This window comes from Neurospora tetraspora, assembly GCF_033439725.1.
Source record: "Neurospora tetraspora strain CBS 560.94 chromosome Unknown B0H65scaffold_3, whole genome shotgun sequence".
NCBI lineage: Eukaryota > Fungi > Ascomycota > Sordariomycetes > Sordariales > Sordariaceae > Neurospora > Neurospora tetraspora.
Window position 1 is genome coordinate 4,410,816 of NW_026944385.1, and position 21,085 is coordinate 4,431,900.

General features: G+C 53.0%; 3 protein-coding genes and 1 non-coding gene across 4 annotated transcripts; 3 read left to right on the forward strand and 1 right to left on the reverse strand.

Annotated features, from left to right (window-relative positions):
- Nucleotides 1–6,269: 6,269 nt before the first annotated feature.
- On the forward strand, nucleotides 6,270–8,859 carry B0H65DRAFT_175644 (uncharacterized protein). The gene has a single exon (XM_062821436.1). The coding sequence runs from the start codon at nucleotides 6,420–6,422 to the stop codon at nucleotides 8,625–8,627; it is 2,208 nt and encodes a 735-aa protein (XP_062683516.1). The 5' UTR covers nucleotides 6,270–6,419; the 3' UTR covers nucleotides 8,628–8,859.
- A 1,385-nt stretch (nucleotides 8,860–10,244) lies between these two features.
- On the forward strand, nucleotides 10,245–11,202 carry B0H65DRAFT_175646 (uncharacterized protein). Its single transcript, XM_062821437.1, has one exon. It carries the CDS (start codon nucleotides 10,535–10,537, stop codon nucleotides 11,042–11,044), a length of 510 nt encoding a protein of 169 aa, XP_062683517.1. The 5' UTR covers nucleotides 10,245–10,534; the 3' UTR covers nucleotides 11,045–11,202.
- Nucleotides 11,203–11,698: 496 nt separating this feature from the next.
- Nucleotides 11,699–11,784, forward strand: B0H65DRAFT_t180. Its single transcript has one exon. It is a non-coding gene; the product is annotated as a tRNA-Thr (tRNA).
- A 4,843-nt stretch (nucleotides 11,785–16,627) lies between these two features.
- B0H65DRAFT_175762 (uncharacterized protein) lies at nucleotides 16,628–19,193 on the reverse strand. Its single transcript, XM_062821438.1, has 3 exons — nucleotides 17,573–19,193; nucleotides 17,176–17,501; nucleotides 16,628–17,106 (listed from the first exon to the last, which is right to left on the reverse strand). Exons 1-3 carry the CDS (start codon nucleotides 18,921–18,923, stop codon nucleotides 16,840–16,842), a joined length of 1,944 nt encoding a protein of 647 aa, XP_062683518.1. The 5' UTR covers nucleotides 18,924–19,193; the 3' UTR covers nucleotides 16,628–16,839.
- Between the last annotated feature and the right edge of the window lie 1,892 nt (nucleotides 19,194–21,085).

Here is a 21,085-nt window from a genome sequence, read left to right on the forward strand (position 1 = left end):
CGTAAAGAGTGATTCCATTTGGGGTCTTGACGAAGTCCTGGACTGGCTAGCAAGAGAGTGTTCCAAGGAGGAGCTCCCTGATTACAGTGGACGCGCAAAGAAGTCCCAGACAGGTACGTGGGCGCCAAAATCCGCATCTCTTCTGCCATTGATCTAACAAACTTCTGGCAGACACTCCCTCAGAAACTCCTCTCCCTTCGGGCGCAGTCACCCCTCAGCTTCCCGAGCTAGGCCCGCGCGGCAAGAAGGCCAAGAACGCCCAAACCTCCCGGTCATCGCGTGCACCCTCCCCGAAACGATCAAAGGTGGTTTTCGACGAATACATTGAGCCCGATCAGTTGCTCCCCTTTTATCTCGAAACCAAGACCAAACTCTTCGAAATCCAACGTCCCCGCCTGGACACCGCAAAGGGCAAAAAGGGCAAGGCCGAGGCAAACCCGAGTGATCCCGAAGAGGCCCTTCTGCTGGCCAAGATCGAGCGAGTCGAAAAGGATATTCTGTTCGACAAGTATGTTGCTGAGCAACAATGGAGAGACAAGAAGATTGATTTGGAAAAGGACTATGCGGCCAACAAGAAGAAGAAAGTGGAGGAGGAACAAGAGGAAAAGAAGCAGTCCCAAGAGGAAACTCCTGCTTCAACCGAGGTGGACGACGTTGCTGCTGAAGCTGAGCGCATGGCCGCAGAACTTCTTGCCGAGAATCCCGAGGATGATGACGAGGCTCTTGCCTGTCTGTTTGCCAGTCTTCCCGTAAATGAGGTTGATCCCACAACCGGAAAGACAAACACCGTCATGAACAATGCCGATGGTTCCAAGATTCAGATCAGGGACTTTGGAAAATGGACTGGCGTGAGCCCAATGCGTGCCCTAGAAGAGGCTTGTCGATCTAGGGACAATTCTGTCAAGATCTCGTATCATGTTTTGTCGGATATTTCCTTTGCCAGCAGACACGCTGTCAAGATTCTCTGGTCTAAGCCCCAGGAGATCCCCGCTCCTCCGGACTCGGACGACATCGAGGTCTTCACGACGCCCACCCAGTTTGTGTTCAAGATGGAGTCCATTGCCACGCCTGATGCAAAGCAGTCCGAGGCATACATTGCAACTATCGCCTTGTTCCTCATCTTTAGCTCTTCAGCCAAGGAAGAAAAGGTGGCCATGAGGCTGCCTGTCGCCTGGAAGGATCTTTGGTCAGAAATGGCCGAAGCCAGGAAGAGCAAGGCTGACGAGGCAGACCGCGCGGTCGTGAAACACTTGCGCGATCTAGTTCGGAAGCGGATGGATCAGGAATTGGAGGACGGTGTCATCATCCAGGGTGCTTTCAAGGGTCGTGGCCAATCCCGGAATCAGACAGACTCGGAATCAGACCAAGAGCGGGCAAAGCGCAACGCCCAGGACCCCGAGTATTACCAGAGGATCTGGTTGCAAAAGGCCAGCACGCCTAGGTTTCAGCAGATGTTGGTGTCTCGCATGCAGCTTCCCATGTGGCAGTTCCGGCAACAAGTTGTCGACACTGTCGAGAGAGAACAGGTGGTTATCATCTGCGGTGAGACTGGTTGCGGAAAGAGTACGCAGGTCCCCGCTTTCCTCCTTGAGGATCAGCTCTTGAAGGGCAGAAACTGCAAGATTTACTGCACAGAACCTCGTCGTATCTCGGCCATCTCTCTGGCCAAGAGAGTCAGCGAGGAAATTGGCGAGGGTAGAGGTGATGTTGGAACACCTCGGTCTTTGGTGGGTTATTCGATCCGTCTCGAGGCAAACACCTCCAGGGAGACTCGCCTTGTCTATGCTACCACTGGTATCGTCATGCGTATGTTGGAGGGTTCCAATGACCTCAACGAGATCACCCATTTGGTTCTCGATGAGGTACACGAACGTTCTATCGACAGCGATTTCCTCTTGATCGTTCTCAAGAAGTTGCTCGCTCGGAGAAAGGATCTCAAGGTGGTTCTCATGTCAGCCACCGTTGATGCTGAGCGTTTCTCGAACTACCTTGGCGGAGCGCCAGTCCTAAATGTTCCCGGCAGGACCTTCCCCGTCAAGGTTGCCTACCTAGAAGATGCTGTCGAGTTGACCGGATATACCCTCGATCAGCGGAATCCCGTGGCATCGAAACTCACTGAGCTTGATGACGAGGCGGATGCCGAGGTTGATACATCTTCCAAGCCTGAGCTGATTCAGTCGCTCAAGAATTACTCTGTCAGAACTCGCAATACGCTGGCACAGATTGACGAGTACCAGATCGACTTTGATCTAATCGTCCAGCTGATTTCTACGATTGCAAACCATCCTGACTACGTCGATTTCAGCAAAGCCATCCTGGTCTTCTTGCCTGGTATTGCTGAGATCAGGACACTCAACGACATGCTGCTCGGCGACAAGGCCTTTGCCGATCACTGGCTGGTTTACCCGTTGCACTCCACTATTGCTACCGAGGACCAGGAAGCTGCCTTCCTCGTCCCTCCTCCTGGCTTGAGGAAGATCGTCCTGGCTACCAACATTGCTGAGACGGGTATTACCATTCCCGATGTCACCTGTGTCATTGACACTGGCAAGCATCGTGAGATGAGATTCGACGAACGGAGACAGCTGTCCCGACTTATTGATACCTTCATCTCGCGGGCCAACGCCAAGCAGCGTCGTGGTCGTGCCGGTCGTGTCCAGGAGGGTCTCTGCTTCCACATGTTCACAAAACATCGCCATGACAACATTATGAGCGACCAGCAAACTCCCGAAATGCTGCGTCTTTCTCTGCAGGATCTCGCTATTCGCGTCAAGATTTGCAAGATTGGTGGTATTGAACAGACTCTGGGCGAGGCGCTCGACCCACCTTCGGCCAAGAACATTCGTCGTGCCATCGATGCCCTTGTCGATGTTCGTGCGCTTACAGCCTCATCGGAAGAGCTCACGCCGCTCGGTCTTCAGCTGGCCCGCTTGCCGCTTGACGTGTTCCTGGGCAAGCTCATTCTTCTCGGGGCCATCTTCAAGTGTCTCGACATGGCTCTTACCGTGGCTGCTATCCTTTCGTCCAAGTCTCCATTCGTTGCTCCGTTTGGACAGCGTCAACAAGCCAACACGGTCCGCATGGGCTTCCGCAAGGGTGACTCTGATCTTCTTACTGTGTACAACGCCTACCAGTCTTGGAAGCGTGTCTGTCAGTCGTCAACCAGTGGTGGTGCCGAGTTCCAGTACTGCCGGAAGAACTTCCTCTCGCCCCAGACTCTAGCGAACATTGAGGATCTCAAGGGCCAACTGCTCGTGTCGGTTGCCGACTCTGGCTTCCTGCAGCTAACCACTGAAGAGAGACAGGTGCTTAACAGGCTCCGGTTTGGTGGAAAACGTCGGTACCAAACCTTCTATGAGGTACCTCAGCGGGTCAATATCAACAGCGACAACGACTTGATTGCTCAGTCGGTGATCGCGTGGAGTTTCTACCCGAAGCTGCTGGTGAGGGATGTGCCCGGCAGCAAGGGCCTGCGCAACGTGGGCAACAACCAGAACATCAGCTTGCATCCTAGCAGTGTGAACAAGGGCCATAACGAGCTGCGGTGGTTGAGTTATTACAATATCATGCAAACCAAGGGGTACGTGTCATTCTTGTCCTTTTCAAAACCGATGCTAACATGATTAACAGAAGCGTCTACAACGCCCACGAAACCACCGCCGTCGACCCCTTCGCCGTCGCCCTCCTCTGCGGTGACGTCCGCGCCGACATGTACTCGGGCGTGCTCGTCCTCGACGGCAACCGCGCCCGCTTTGCCGTGTCCGACTGGAAGACCATGTTGGTGGTCAAGATGCTGAGGACCAGACTCAAGGAGATGATGGCCCGCAGCTTCAAGAATCCCGGCAAGCTGCCGACGGCGCAGCATGAGCGCTGGCTGGAGGTTTGGCAGCGCATCTTTACCATGGCCATGGAGCAGAGGGAGAAGGCGGCGGCTACGGCTTCGAGTGTTACGGTTGCTGCTTAGGGACAAGCGGCCAGGCTTTGAGAGGGAGGGCTTAGATGACTGGAGGCAGGGGGTTATTGGAGGAGCAGTTGCTGTCTTTTTTGCTACCTACTAGCATCATTTGTCACACACACCATTTTGAGATAAAGTATCTCGGATGTGACTGGAGTGGATGGATGGTCATATAACTCCATTCCATATGGTCATATGGTGGATATTACTTGTACAGGTTATAGATGGAGACATGGACCAAAAAGTCTTAAGGCGCAGGAAAAAGTTGACTGAGATACATTGATGGTATCATACGGCTATATCACCTGGGATGACTGGAAGAAGCCTCGCTGGCTTAACCTGCGATTTAAGTCTAGATGGTAAAGGCAGGCAGCTGAGCTATTGAGCTATATCACATTTGCATCAAATGATGAAAACCGGGCAGGCTCTGGAAGTTAGCATTGGCATGGAAGTACCTCTAGTAGCTTCGTTTCTGGGGCTTCGTTCTGGGGTCTAGCATAGGTGATGATTTTGAAGCAGTGATCATAGCAGGTGGAAGCTACCTAGGAGATTCACGCATTGCTCGAAATGATGAACTTTATATACAAACCTGATCGATGCACTCGTTATCTCCTTTGACATCTTGCTTATGGGTACATGCTACATAATAAGTATGAAGATCAACAGTTAACACGTTAATGAAATTGTACGACCGCTTCGAGGCTTTGAGTTTCTCTTTTCAAGCCAATCGGCGGCGTCTAGAGCTATAAATAGCTCTTAGCTCTTTACCAGATCCGATCCTTTAACTGTGTTCTCGGCAAAATGATCCAATCATGATTTTTTTTCTTTCTTACAACAACAACCACCATCACCACCAAACATACTGGATCCTAAGTAAGGTAGTCTGGACCGAATGATAGGTAATCACCGTCGGCTTGAAAACGTTGAAGACAACTACCTTAGCAATGCTGCAGCTTCACGGGTGTTCTTCGTGGCGTAAGACTCGCCTGCTCACTGCTCAGCTCTATTCCCCATACAGCAGCGAGGAGAAAAGGCTCGTATCATTCACAGCCAGCCCTACGAACAACTACAAACAGCTTCCAATCCGCCCCCAACACCTACCTCTACAATCCGCGAGGGATCCGAAGAAGAACAGACGCTGTGTTACACTCTTACCACGTAGGTAGAGAGTATCTTCCAGTTGCACAGCAGCACAACAGCACATCAGAGGCGAAAAAGAGCCGACGGAGGAACATGGCCGGTCGATCGCACCGGTCGGTAGTGCGATGATGTCGTCAGCCCAAGGCAAGGTGCGGCGTTGATGCCGGCGGACTGGATATGAGGTTGTGTGAGTGGCTGGCCTAGCCGCATTGATTGTGGTGTTGAGGATGATGGGTAGGATGCCCGGGGATGGGGTAGGACGGTAGAGGCGGTAGGTTGCACCAGCCAGGCTGTGATTAATACTTGACAGCCTCAATCTTTCAAGGAAAAAGGCGAGGGCATTCGAGAGTTTGAATTTGGCGACGGGGTTTACCCATTTCAAAACCTCCAAATCCGCAAAAAGCCCGATCGCCAGATCACCGACGGTGTTCTTGATTCCGTTAACTTTTTATCTCGTTTAACAGCCGACGATAACCTCAACATCATGAGGATTTGCCGCTATCTTCAGCCCTGGACTTGGCACGGTCGTTCGTTCTCCCGCTTGGGTGGCCGGCCCGAACCATGCTGCATGATCACATAAGAAAAGGAATGGAAGCCTTCGTGCGATGCAGCCACGATGCAGCCTGAATGCACCTGCGGGGCGCAGTTTGCGGCAGTCCGATTTGGCTCTCGCCACGGGCAGCTTTGCTCAAATTCTGGTTTTTTCTTACCACCATCTTTTTCGCGAGCCTCAAAGTTTGGTCACCACATCGCACTAACTTCCGTCTTACGCGCAGTTGGGTTGGACTCGTTGAATGGTAAGGTAAGAACTCAGAACCGGGAAGCTATCGTCGGCCTATCGGGCACACCATCTTTTTTTTTCGTTTTATTCAAGTCTTGGATACCACTGGATACCACTCTGTTGCGGGGGTCAAGCGTAACGGGATATCAACCTTCCCTTCCGAGCGACAACGTCCCTTTGAGTCCTTCGACTGGTGGCCTACTGGTGGAGGGGTGGGTGACAGCAAAGGGACGAAAAGAGTGAAGCCATATCGACGTTACAAGACACCACTTGCCAAGATGCAGAATTTCTTTTTCTTTGGTGCCTGTTCACCATCACTTGGGGGCGGATGGGATACAAAACCATGGTCTGGTCTGCCGTCCCCCAACGTTCTCTTGAGAGAATGTTTCTCTTTCTTCTGTTACTTGATACTATTCGGTTCAGCCTATACCTTCCATAGGCAACGTTTGTTTGATATTGGGAGTCTTGTCCCACGAGAGGTTGCCAAGTGTTGTGCCTCTTCACCTCTCCTCCTCCTCCTCTTAACAACAACACTCCGAAACCATGGCGTATCAACCAGTTCGCCATGAGCGCGTAATAAGCGCAGACAGCACGACTCCTCTCACAGCGGCCATAGAGCCTCAAGCAGGAGATTTCAACAATAACCAGCCCTTCCAATATGTCAACACCAACGACCTACATGCCAACGCTGGCGCCGTTCCTCAACAACCAGACCAAATACACCCGGCCCAACAGCCTCTATACGCCGACCAGCAGCAATATTATGACTACCAGTATAGCAATGGCGACTATCAAAACCCTCAGATCCAACAAGTACCACTCGAAGGCCAATACCTCACCCAAGAAGGCTTCATGTTCCCCCCCAAACAACCAACAACCTTCTCCGTCTCTCCCATGTCCGCCTCCCCAGCCTCCTGGGAGAAACAACGAAATCATGATGCCAACCGGCAATTTGCCATGAGCACAAGCTCCTCCGGAAAATCCGACGGCAAACTCTCAGCCATCTTCTCCAAAAACGGCACCTGGACCTACGAAACCATCAGCATGTTCGTCGCCCTAGGCGCCGTCGCCTCCATCATCGCCGTCCTAGCCACCTACGACGGCCAACCGCTACCCTCCTGGCCGCACTGGATCACTCTGAACGCCGTCATCGCCATCCTAGCCACCGTCGCCACAGCCAGCATGAGCGTCCCGCTATCAGGCGGGCTGGGACAGCTCAAATGGATTCGCTTCAAGCAAGGCCGGGCCCCGCTAAGCGACATGGAGCTCTACGACGACGCGAGCCGCGGCGCCTTTGGGGCCGTCAACATGCTCTTCCGCGCGCGGGGCGGGTTCGCGGGTAGTTTTGGTGCCGTGGTGATGGTCATCGCGCTGTTTCTCAGCCCTTTTGCTCAGCAGATCGCCACTTTTCCCACGCGAATGGTCGAGACCCCGTCCGGGGCAGTTAACTACCGCACCGAAACGTACGGCCTCGCGCTGCACGGCAAGGAATCACTCAGCCAAGCCTTCGTTCCCATCCTGCCCATCAAGGCGGCCGTGTACAAAGGCTTGTTCGCCGAGGACGGCCGGCCCTGGATGGGTTTGCCGTTCCAATGTTCCACAGGCAACTGCACGTTCCCGCCCATCGAGACGCTGGGCGTCTGTCACAAGTGCGTCGACATGTCCGAGTACATGACGCGGTACTGCCCCCCTGGCATAACCAACACAGATGACTGCGGCTGGAAGCTCCCCTCCGGCGCCGCCAAACTGAACTCCTCAGCCGAGGTCTTCGGCATGACCTCTCTCTTCCCCGGCTCTTCCACAGGCGACGCCACCTACAGCACCATAATGAAATTAATCTTCATGGGCACCGAGACCAACGCCACCGGTCCCGGCGTGCTCTCCCCCTGGGCAACACAATGTACTTTAACCGTCTGCCTCCAAACTTTGGCCTCCAACATCACCAACGGCTTCCTCCACGAATCCCACTTATCCTCACCAATAACCAACGACACCGTCCCCTCTCTGTCCTCCCTCTCCAGCAGCATCAACAGCCTAGACCCTCTAACCATCCAATCCCCCACCAACTCCTCCCTCCTCTACTCCATGTCCATGGAATCGATCTTAGCCATGCAATCCTGGTTTTCCCGTTTATTCGCCAACGGCACGGCCTCCCGTAATCCCACTTACATCAACCAGACCATCTCCGACCTTCCCAATACCAGCGGAAACGTAGTAGTAAACCTAACAGTCGGCATCTCCTCGGGAGAAACTTTCTTCGACACCGACATCGTCCAAGCCTTTTACTGGAACTACTACGAATATCCCTCCTCCCCTTCCTCTTCCTCTCCTTCCTCTCCTGCTGCGCCAAAGGGACTCGAGATGCTCATGTCCGACCTCGCCGTCTCTTTGACTTCGACATTTAGGACACTGACCGCCGTGCCCATCAACGGCACCTCTTTGAGCTACGAAACCTTTGTTTCCGTGCGGTGGGGGTTTGTGGCGCTGCCTGTGACTGCCGTGATCCTCGCGGCGTTTTTCTTGGGATTGGCGGCTTGGGAGACGAAAAGAAGCGGGGCGAGCTTGTGGAAGACGAGCGCGTTGGCGATGTTGTTCCATGGCTTGGATGGGGACGCGAGGGAACGGTTTGAGGATTTGAGGAGTTTGGAGGCGAAGAAGAGGGAGAGTAGGAATGTGAAGGTTAGGCTGAGTGCGGAGGAGGGGAGTCTGGATGGGAAGGGGGGAACGTTGAAGATTGATCGGGTTTTATGAGTAGTGGGAGGGGGAGATATTGATTTTCAGGATGGGTTACATACCTACCTGTGGTATTAGACGAGATAAGGCAGCCCTGGTTGATTGAACTGACCTCGAACATTGAGTTGCCAAAAGGACTAAAACGCTATATGGCATTGATGCTGCCTATCCGCTGATAGTGAAGGATGTCTTCTCCACAACCCCAGAATATCCCTTAAAGTTAGAAGCATACCTCAACCAAGAGCATATGAAAATAACTTGAACCAAACCTCCAAAGCCAAATAACCAAATTGTCATCCTCCTCCCCCAAAGTCAACCCTTCGCCAACCACAACCACCAAGAAAAGGCGAGACAACCCCATCTCAAAACACAGTATGACCAGTAACAAACGCCAACATCGCAGTGTCTTCCTCACCACGCCTACCACCTCCCAACCCAATTCCTCCACGCACCACTCACCACCCCCCACACCCACACAAACCACAGCCACAACCTCTTTGTGATCGCTACCAGCCCACAAGGATCCTCTTTGGACCAAGACACGTGAGTAAACCAACTTTGAAGAGCTCGCCTTAGACTGCCACGGGGAGCAGGAAGACCTTCATCTTCTACTACCGCCACGGCCAGCCTAACTTCGCCTTCGGGGAGAGCGTGCGAGTATTCGGGGAGTCTCGCGTTGGCGGGGCGGGCCGGAATATTCAATGTCGGGGTGGAGGAGAACGGCGTCGTGTGCATGATAACGTAATCATGCCTCGCTACTCCTCTGTTGTTTTTAACGCTGCATCTTCATTCTTCTTCCAAAAAAGCCCACCCCCGCGAGGAAACATGCGCTCAGATAAGAGAATATTTCCGCAGCAACAAAACAATAAAAGCCACCAAGACGAACACAATCATTATGCTGAATTGATGCTTCCATGCCGCCGGCCTCTTTACTGTTGGTTCTGCTGTTGTTGTTGTTGTTGTTGTTGTTGTTGTTGTTGTTGTTGTTGTTGTTGTTGTTGTTGTTGTTGTTGTTGTTGTTGTTGTTGTTGTTGTTGTTGTTGTTGTTGTTGTTGTTGTTGTTGTTGTTGCTGTTGTTGTTGTTGCTGTTGTTGTTGTTGCTGTTGCTTCTTCTCTTTCTTTCTCCCTCAGCCTCGTCTTCTCTTCTCTTCTCTTCTTCTTGCTGTCCTTCTTCTCCTTCTTCCTTCTCTCCTTCTCATCCTCCTTTCCTTCCTCCTCGATTTCGTTCTTCTGCTCCTCCTCTCCTCCTCTTTTGCGCCGGCGGTCCTTGTCTCTCCGAGCCAGACGCATGGCTTGCGCGGGGTCGGGGATTGGGGCGGGCGAAGGGTCTCGTCCATAGATTGAATCTGGGTGGTCTGTCGTCCGGTCGATGTGTCTGTCGTCCAGTCGTGTCTGCCGCTGGTCTATTTGGGATGGCACTGTGTCTCGTGGGAAAGAGTTGATGAGATGACAAAGCCCGACGCTTGAGCGCTGCCAGTGCCGGTGAAATACTTGGGTCGTTGTGAAACTGATATTGGCTATCACTGCCGGAGAAAATGAAGAGACTGTAAGCAAGATGTGGTACTGGTAGCTCTAGGTAGGCAGTTGATGATAATAAGACGTGTTGACGGTTGTCCAGAGGGAGCCGATCGTTGAGACGGAGGGTATTGGCAGACTTTAAGTACTCGACTTGAGTGCGCGAACCCGAAAGAAGAACCACGAAGCAAGCTCGAGAGATAACATGGAAGCCGCCCTTGTGCGAGATGAGGAAAGAAGGAAGGACTACCACATGAGCAATCTCTCTTGCCATCTGTCTTGACACTGGCCACCCCTGAATGAGACCACGAGCATTGCTTGGAAATCCAGCAGGAAGAATTTGATTGTTCAACCTTTGTATATCTGGCAAGGACACAGTTAGTGATGGGAAACGGACGGAGTTATTGAGAATGAGGAACTCGCGATGCCGTAGGGACGCTCTTGATCCTTCCCCCCCTTGGATGTGCCAGTGTTTTGTGTCAAGAGGATATTACCACCTACTCCCCTCACTTCCGTCGTTGTTGCTAGGTAGGCTTGCCTTCTTCATGGGCAGTCGGAAGCCGAGAGGTAAGCGCGCCAACGAACCCCCAGAGATGTATATCCATCAACAACAACAGCAAGCACATCTCGAATTACGCCCCTCCCACCAGTCCATCTCCGGACTCGCCTACTCCAAGTTCCCGAACAAGAAGTGGTACCTCCTCGTCGACGACGACACCTACCTCGTCCAGCCCTCCTTAAAACCCCTCCTCGCCCACCTCGGCTCCGTACCCTACTACATCGGCAACGCAGTCGGCGACTTCCGCATCCGCTTCGCCCACGGCGGCTCCGGCATAATCCTGTCGCAGGGCGCGAAAGCAGGAATAAGAGAGAGAGAGAAAGACTTAACCAGATCGACTCAGAGTTCCTGCTCATGTTAATATGTTTGTTGGTGGGGAAGAAGCAAAGGTGGAACAGGCAGAATGAGAGAAACGACTGGTGAAACAAATCAGTGAGAGAGAAAGAGAATGGATCGATGATGAAGAAGAACGGGCTGCGCTTCAAAAAAACAGGGAGAGGAACGGGAACCAACTAAGTCCCTTGAGATTTAAAAAAGCGTTCCTTCCATTTGAGCCGAGCCTCCACTTGAAGTCCACAAATCACCACTGCAACCGACACTTTCCGCTGCTAGGTGCATTTGATCCTTCCTTCCATACGGGAAAGAGCAAGTAAAGTAACGATGCCGCGACTCGCTGCTAGGGAGGGCCCAGCGGGCGGGCGGGTGAGGCTTTGAGCAAGCAACATAAATCATTCACCTCAACAGGACCGGCCGGTTGTGCATGCCATTTCATTCTGTGTGAAGAAATTGCAGCTGAAACGGAATCGGTAGATGCGGCGTGTGGTGTGAAGGTAGTATGAAGTGAGGGTGCGAAGCGCAGAAGAACAGATATTGGAAAGTTGTGAGTTGTTCGCTTGTGAAAGTGAGGTTGATTGACTTCCCGTTGCCTACCGGATGCTCCGTTTATGGTGATTGAGCAGACAATTGACTGGGGTGGGGTACTTAGTTACGTGTTTCAAACACTGTAAATAACGAAGCCCGTATAGCTCAGTGGTAGAGCGCATCACTCGTATTCCAATCTGCGATATGATGAGGTCCGCGGTTCAATCCCGCGTGGGGGCATTCAACAAGCAACTTCTCTTTTTTTTTATTTTTTTTTAACATTTTTGCATTTGAGCTCCTTGTAAATAGCGACTGATGGACGACGGCCTCTTTCTTTCTCCTCTCCTGCTTTGTTTCCTTTTTTTTTTTTTCCTAAACTCTCCTTGCTAGGAGAGCTGGTGTTGTGCTACTACGATAGACGACGAGCAAGTATGGGCCCGTTTCTGATACCATCAAGCTACGAGTATCCAATTCATCCACTCATGCCCAATAGTTTTGTTCCTGCTTTGTTGCCCATCATTCTCATCCTGCGAGGTTATAAGATGCAGAATACCAAGGTGAATAGACATCAAGATAATCAACCGCGAGTAAGTTGTCCTCGAATCCGTCAACTACGCTCTGGTCTTACCGACGTGTTTCAACTGAGGTTTTCTTGTTACTTTAACATCTTGTTGTATTTAACGCCTACTTCCGCCTCCCTAAGGGCATGAGACGTGACTTGTTTCTCTAATTGCACACCACCTACGACAACCGACCACGCCTCGAAAGACAGCAGCAGCATTGTAATCGACATATCGAACGCATGTCAAACCCAATCCTCTTATGCTTCTCGGCTACCCATAATTTCTCCTCTTCAGCAAACGCTTCGACCTTCTGCGCCCTCATCATCACACACGACACACACACACACACAATATCAGCGCCAAGAAGTTTGATACGTATAGATTTGACATCTCTTCGCCTAAGCCCATGAGTAACCCAAGATAACACACACACATCGGGCTTTTGCTTTTAAACCTGCTGCCTTCCATCCTCAAGCTCTGCTCTCTCTTTTTGAATTTCTCCGAGCTGGCCGTTTCCACCAACAGGACCTCGAACGAGCCAGCCCTCGCCCCTCCAAACATGGGCCACCTTCCAACAACCTACTGACGACGAGATCATCCTCCGCAGTGGCCTGATCTTGTCGACCCACACCGCTTCGTCAATTTCGGGGTATCATGAAGTTGTGTCCAAGTGAGAGGTTAAAAACCGTGCCGTGAAGTGCCTACGTGAGCTGACATAAAAGTGGAGGAAACGTTCCATTTTTGAAAGTTTTGTTTTCCGTGCCGTCGTGTCTCTGTGCTGAAAGAGCATGAAGCCGATGGTGTATATATCGAGAACCGTGGACGCCGAGATTTTGACCGCTGCATTCGTTCGTAAAGGCATACATAAGCGTATTAAGAAAGGAATAAAACAAGTTGGTAATGATGATGGCTAGTGCGAGAACCCGTTCGCTGCAACATGGCCGTCACCGTTGGTGTGAGGGCTGCTGTCACCGCTGGTGTGAGCTCCGCCGTCACCGTTGGTCTGTTCGGCTGCCTAAGCAACAGGGGCAACGGGGGGAACGGGGGCAGCAGCGAGACCCGGGCCACCGTGGCCAGCGTTCAGGTCGTCCTGCTTAATCTCGCCGTTGGTGTGGGGCTTGTTGGGGCAGTCACGCGAGATGTGGCCGGTCTCGCTGCACTGGTAGCAGGTCTTGCCGGCAGTGTTGAGAGGACCGCCGTTGGGAGCGGTGCAATCGCGGGAGATGTGACCGAGCTTGCCGCAGGCGTAGCACTTCATGGCCTGAGCCTGGCAGTCGCGGGCAAAGTGGTTAGGGCCACCGCACTTGTAGCAGGTAGCGGGGCGAGCACCGCCAGCGAAGCCACCACGGCCGAAACCGCCGAAGCCGCCGCGGCCAACGGGAGCACCGCGGGGGATGCCAGTGGGAGGGTTGGGGCAGGCGCGCTGTGGGAAGAAAACAAGGTCAGAGGGCCATACGATGGATCACCAGAGATCAAGAGCTTCGTACCATGTAGTGGCCGGGCTGGCCGCAGTTGTAGCAGCGGCTGGTAGAACCCGCACCGCTAATGCGGAGAGTAGGGCAGTCAGCCTGGACGTGGCCGAGACCCTGGCAGTGGTAGCACTGCTTGGCCTCGGTGCTGCGAGGAAGAGGGCATTCGCTGGACTCGTGGTCTGTCGGTGGGAGGTTAGAGAATCACGATATAGGGCTACCAATCAGGGGCGGAGAAATGTGCGTACTGGGCTGCTTGCCTGTGTCACAGTAGTGTTAGTACGTGTTCAGAAGGCGGGACGGGAAGAGCCCAGAAGTCTATAACTTACAGTTGTAGCAGAGTCTGTGGGGAGAAGAGCAGGCCTCAGCGTGGTGGCCAAGCTCACCACACTTGTAGCACGCGCGACGAGAGAGAGAAGACATGGTGATGGTTGATGTATATATAAAGGGTCTGTGAAGTTGTCATGTTAGAAAAGATCTGACTCCCGTTGAAATAGTGCTCTGGCAGCATCTCGACAGGTAGCCTTTTGGCCCAGTTTCTCTGCCCCGCGCCCAGCCCTTATCGTTGTACATAGGTCTCGCAGGAGGAAGGGTTCAAGTCCGACCCGGCGCTGATCAGTGCACGCAGATGGTTGTGTGTAGGTCGCACCGCTGCCCGTTACGGTACAGTTGCCGATTCGACGCCCGCCCGGATGGTTGGATGCGCTGAACTGAAGCCACCGACAGCCGAGGTAACCATAACAGCTACTTGGGGCGTACTTGGGGCGATCCAAAGCAGAGCCTTGCGTGACTTTGATTTAGGTATATTCCCATGCCGGACTGTGGTTGTGGTGGCGTATAACGGCAACGCAGACGTTCAACCCTCAAGGCGCAGTCATGCTCGATACAAAGGTGCTAGCCGATGATGCGATAATGCGCGGTAAAGTGGGGTTGGACCGTCGTTTTGGTATGCATAGGTGCTTGCATGATTTGCGACAACAACCAGAGCGAGGGCAAAGCTGGTTGTTTGCGTATGTTGATCGGCTTGATTTCGTCTTTGTTTTCTTGTTGATGTCGTCGTCGTCGTCAACGCGCTTGACGGGCAGTACCACAAGGGAGGGCGGGCACCACAAGGACTCGAGGATGGCGGCAAGGCAACTTGAAGGCATCGCAACGCGCCGTGACAGGATAGAAGAGAGATGACTGACCTTTGATAAAAGAAGACAGCTACCCAAACAAGAACTCGGAGACTCTCTGACAACCTGCGACACAACTTCAACACCAAAAAGAACCAAGAGAAGAACCGGGAGCGAGCGTACCCTGTGCTGGTGATGTTATTTCAAGGAGCGATGCTGGAGGAAAAAGAAAGAGAAAGAGGGGCGGAAAGCACGGAACAAGTAGGACGACTTGGACGACTGGGCCACGGCCGCCCGCTGCTGCTGGATCAGGACTGGAGCCTCTCCAGTGCGTCTGCGCTTCTTGGCCAGCACCAGCCCGACTGAGCATGGAAAGGCCGCACTGAAAGAGACTTGAAAGGAACCTCTGTTGCTCCCCCGCCTCCCTCCCCCAACGTTACCTTAAACATGGGTCTCAACCAGACTAGTGGTTAGAGGCAAAGTATCAATGAGGTACCCCGGGCCCCTTGCCTTGTGCTTTGGGGAAGGCGTCTCTCACTTTCAGCCACGGTTTCCCCGTGGGACTGCCCCAGTGCGGGTACTGTCACGGGGGGCATCACAAAAAGAGGGTCTTATCACGTGACAGGTAGCTTTTAGTACCTTTTCTGGACAGACCGTAAATTACCGAAATCTTCATTTCGCGCGCGGATTTAGAGGTTAGTGTTAGGGTTAGTTTAGGGTTAGTCAGGGTTAGTTAGGGTTAGTTAGGGTTAGGGTTAGCTCCGGGGGTGCAGGGGGCCGGTGAGAGGCCCCCGCGTGTGAATATCTTATGAATCGAACATATATTAGTTATATGTTGGTCATATGTCTGTAAATTACGGTAATTACACAACGGGTACGGCCGGTACTTTTTCATAAATAAAAGTGGAGTATGTACGGTCGTTTCCGATGCCCCCCGTTACCCACCCCCCCAAGTGCCCGTGGGTGTGGGCTTGTTCATGATGACTAAAATAACTGTGGTTGACGACTCGGAGAGATGAGTGGACCTGACGCTCTACCTATCGCTTTCCACTTACTTGCTTTTATCTTTCAGCTTAATGCTCAGTAATTTCCTATATCCTGTCCTGTCCCGTCCAACTCTTTTTGCTGTCTCTTCAGATGATGAGTTGAGTATCGAGAGAGAGAAACTCTCAGCCATGACTGCCATCACAACCAAATTCACAAGCACGTCCCCCAAGCACCATCATCATCATCACGGGTAATCATGCTCTTTCCGTTCCAGACGACGAAACAGTCAGATAAACCACACGCTAAAAAAACTCGATGAGTTCTTGGCAAGCTCCACTCTGCCCGCACGCACTCGTCCGCTCACCCCCACATCGTTCCTTCTGCCTCTGTTCGCTAGACCCCCCTCTTTCTGGTACGTACGGCACAATCGCAGGAACATGCCAAGCCCCATCACTCCGTCTCATCATATGGCACCCACGCGCCCATTGCGACATCTGACACGGAAGCTTCCCTTTTCCGCTAGAGCCCTGGGAAATATTTGGACAAAATCAGCAGTGAGCCCTCTCAAGATAGGCACAGCATCTTACCCACGGCAGTGTCATATTTACTCTTTACTCGCAAACATTCACATGGGCCACCATTCCGTCCCCGTACGACCACCCCCCGCTGCAGGTCCTGGACAGCTGGGGAAACCATCCCTGTCAGTCTTGTCTGTGATATTAAGCTCAGCTGTGTAACCGACATGCAGGGCGCCGCGGTCACAGGGCGATTGGTAATGAATCCGCCAAAGATACTACGGGATCCTTCCTACGGAATTCGATGGGGGAGGCATATGGGAAGTCCTACCAAGTGGGAAATGACTCGCAAAGCAGCGCCTGAGGCAACCACCACCATGCCTTTGGGGTATTGTTGCCGCGACAAGTGTACGGCCAGCTTACATAATACGACCGAGCAAGCGGAAGCAACCAATCACAGACTTCTATCAACATCGTGAGCACTCGCGGTTTGCGATGGACATGTTTACCAAGTCGAGGCTTCACCAACACCTCCATGAATGACCTGGAACTCGTTGGAGCATGTAATCGTTTCTCATACAACGCCAACACTTGCCTAAATCACATATCCAACCCTAATCCGAATCTTTTGTTTTTACATGTTTCCTCATGCCAACCGCCTTCCAGCCCTGCCGCCGGTCGGTGGTACATCAGTGGCCGGTGCGATGGATCGCGGTTGCGCCTCAACCACATAGCTAACACCATCATCGGAGCTGTACGACGGAGGCCGGCGGAGGGTTCCCGGGTTTGTAGCTGGGCCGTCTCTGCTGCCAGCCCTGGACCGGGCGCCCTCCGAACCGGCTTGCTCCTCGTTTGGAAGCGCGGGAGTGACTGCCTCGTTGCGCATCCAGTAGATGCGGTTGGGATCGACTCTCTGGAAATTTTGGAAAATGTCAGCAATCTGTTTGGAAAACAGAACGAACGAAAAAGGAGCCAAACTCACCACAGACTCCCGCCACTGTCCATACTCGGGCGGTTTCGACACAGCCGCATCACTTGGAATGCCAGCAGCCTCCTCATCACGCGCCAACACGACGCGGATCGGTGTAGGTGGGATGGCGTATGGCCCTGCGGGCGCATGGATATCCAGTCCGTGATGGGCCTGACCACTTTCCAAGTCTCCGCGCTTGCTGCGTCCGCCTTTGAATGCCAGCATTATGAGGCGGACGACACTGTGGCAGAAGACGATGGCTCCCAAGACGACGACGAGGATCATGGCGATGGTGAATTCGCTGCCGTCGACGGTGTGGGTGACGGCGAGGGCGAGGTCTGGAAATTGTTAGCATGGTTGGACTCAAACATCAAATGGTAAGGGAGAGGGGAGAGAAAGAGGAACTTACAGACGATGAGCAAACAAGCCAGAAACATCCCCGAAACAAAAGACCGCAGAATAAGCATCCGCTTCGTCCGCGACTTCACCCACGGGAAGCAGAAGAGGAAGTGTTTCGGCGGGGGTGCTCTTTTCCTCCTCCGTTCCGAGGACCCTCCTCCGCCGGAGGTGGTCGTCGTCGCCGACCTCGAATGCGATCCCGATCCCGATCCGGAACCTTCCTGCCGTCTCGAGCTACTACTCTTCTTTTTCCTCCTCCGCCTCCTCTCCTCATCACGCGCATCCCTATGTCCCCCTGTCGTCGTCGACCGGCCGGGATCTCTCCTCGAGCGATGACTCCGACTCCGATGACCAGAGGCGGCATGTCTCGAACCAGAACCCGATCCAGTCCCAGCTCCCGAGCCAGAACGACCGGACCTCGACCTGCCACTACCCTCCCTACGACGCTCACTACGCTCCCCATCCCTCTCACTCCGATGCCGTCTCGTAGCTGTCCTCCTGGGCTCAGTTACTCGCACCGTCCTCCCGTTCCCCCTTCCTTGGGAAGATCCATCCCTCGTAGGCGGCCCATTACTCCCCCTACTCCAAGTCCTCTCCACACCAGGGACATGCAACCGCGTACTCGGCAACTGCTGCTCACCAATCCTAAAGGCCGGTGACTTGGGGGATACAGGGAAGTTAACCTCCGTAGCAGGAGGCAGACCATCACCGGAGTAATGACTGCTGGCCGGCCGAGGCCTACCGCCCCCTAAAAAGCGGAAGGACATCCTAGGAAGAAAGAAGCGCGAGGAGGAGCGGCGTTCAACCTCAGTCATTTCTTCTTGGGGGATGGGAGGTGGTGGGGGGAAGTTAGCTGGGACACCGTTTCCTGCTCCTGGCCCAACTCCGGGACCGGGACCGGGACCGGGTGGGATGCGAAGGGCGGGGTGGATGCCTAGTTGGGCTTCGAGGTCGCAGTAGAGGTCGTCTTGGTTGTTGTTTCCCATGCTGTTTCCCATGTTATCGTGGGAGCGGTTGAGAGTGCTGCTAGACGGATAATTTGGTTGTCCCCCTCGCTGCTGTTGCCTACTCCTCGGAGCAACGGAATCACGAGAGGACCGTGAAGAAACGGAGTAAACTTCGTCTTCGTAGAGATCTTCGTTCTCATACTCGTCGTCAGAGGATAAAGAGGAGACGGAGTCGGAGTAGGTGTAGGGGTTTTGGTTTCGGTTGTAGACTGCTGGGAGGGGGGCTGGTTGCGGTTGAGTTTGGGGGTGGTCGGTTGTGCCTGTTGGGGCTGTGGAAGCAGCCGCGGCGTTGGCGGCGCTGTCGGCAGGGTTGTTCCGCCGGAGACCTTGAGGGAGGAAGTTGAAGCGGTCCATTTTGGATCTCAGTGGATTGGGTAAGGTAAGTGGTGAGTGTGGCGCGGTTAAAGTTGTCGCGATGGTGAATGAACGGGTGAGTGCTGATGAGTTGGGCTCTAGCTGGCCTGAGCTGGTTCGTCAAGTAGGTAAGATAGGTAAGGTAAGGATCGTGCGCGTTACTCCCGGTTCATGCTGTAATCGTGTCTGTTCGTGTGGTCCGTAACCTCGTATCGTCGTTGTCTAAACAAAACTCTCCGCCTATCTCTCTGGGTATCACTTAAACAAAAAATCTCCGGCTCCAGGCCTGTATTTCGTCTCTCTTTGTCGCTTCGTCGTCGTCGCACGGATATCCAAAATTCCAATGAAGAAGTGGATGTTGCCAAAGGTCTCTTTTCGAATTCCAGATTCGAAAGATGAAGGGAATGATAAGGTAAGGTAAGGCAGTAAGCTTGGTGATTGATTTCGGTGCTACCAAGGGAGTGAATAGCAACACTGCACTTTTTTTTTTTTTCGAAGCACGAAGGCGACGTGAGTAAGGTAGGAAGAGAATGGAGGAAGAATGAAAGGAGAGCAGAGAGTAGGTAGAGAAAAGTTGAAACGAGCAAAGAAGGCGGCCCGTGAGGGAGGTGACGGTACGGGAACCTGGGGTATGGGGTATAGCTGGACTAAAAAGAGTGTGTGGTGTGTGACAGCTGTGAAAGCTCCTATCCTAGCCAGCTAGGTTGACAGCTTTGTGTGACCAGCCCGATGACTGGGTGGTGTGGGTTGCACAACGTCAAGGAAGTGACTCGGGAAAAAACACAAGAGAGGAAGAGAGTGGGCGGATGTCGACGACCGGACAGTTGACGTGGTAAACACACTAAGACCCAAATCCAAATCCGGACAATCTTCGACAGCGAACCATGTGCTTTGTTTCACGAGGGATAGAAACAACGACACTCGTGGGCCCCATTCCCATGTGGGTGTGGGACGGATCACAGAACCGATTACAAGGCTGTGCTTAACGGCCTATGGATGACAGGCTTTTGGGTATGACGAAACGGAAAGGTGACGGGCCAGCTCATGCAGGGGTAAGGAACATATAAAAAGGCACAAGAAGAAGAGGGCGATCGCGCTGATCGAATCAACTGTTGAGTGAAAGCTTTTTAGGAGGAGGAGGACAAGAGAGGCAAAGCAGTAGGGTAAAAAGTGGAAGCGGATGTGACGCCTTCCCCTTGCATGGACCATTCCCAGGGCCTCATGGAACCATGGTTGACGGGATGGTCGACGGACGGATGGTCTCGAGGGACAATAAGCTTTGTATCAGTTTCCGAGTCCCTGGACTGGACCTCAAGGGTTGGCTTGGGTTGTACGACAGGTCGAGCTGAAGAAGACGTATAAACCAACCAAGTATTCGGGAAGCGTGTTGAGAGCGTTCATTGGAAGTTGAAGTTCTGTCAAGAATCGTGATAAAATGGTGCTGCATGTGCATCACAACAGCAGAAACGGTACCTTACAGCGTACATCTGCAGCTGCCATTCACACCCACCAGTTTGACATCCCTCCCCTCTCCTCAAAATGATTTGTTGCGACTTCTCGACTTCTCTCAACCTCTGTAAGCCAAGACCATCCAATGAAGAACCCCTGAAAGCGTCAGAAAGGGGTAAGCGGAGCGGCAAATGATTGGCTGAGAAGCCTCCATGAGGCCAAGCTTGGGCCCGACCGTCAGGGCTGTGAGGCGTTTCAGGCGCATCATGGGGATTGCCAAGGGCCGTTTCAGATTGGTTGATGGGCAGACTGAGAGCCTTGGGGGCTAAAACATGGGCGATGGAAGATGGGTGGTTCTAGTAGTTGGGTTTATATATGGGTTGGTATCGGCGCGGTGAACCGAGGGAAGTTGATGAGAGGATGTAGATGGCGGCATTGGTTGTGATCAAAAAGTGTAGTACTTGCGCTCCCGTAGACCTCGCCGCCCCTCGGGTTGATTAATGTCAACGATGGCGACAATCTCACATTGCCAGGTGATTCGGCCCTCTGTTGTCTCCCACGAAAAAGGACTCTTTGATGAGCAATGCTTTATACCCACCGGCTCAAGTCTTGATTCTTCGAGTTCCATTCAGGCTGGGTATCTAGTTGTGAATGAATGCACCTTGTAAATAACACCTTACGCCATGCGTCCGTCGACCTGTTCCTTTTGTGAC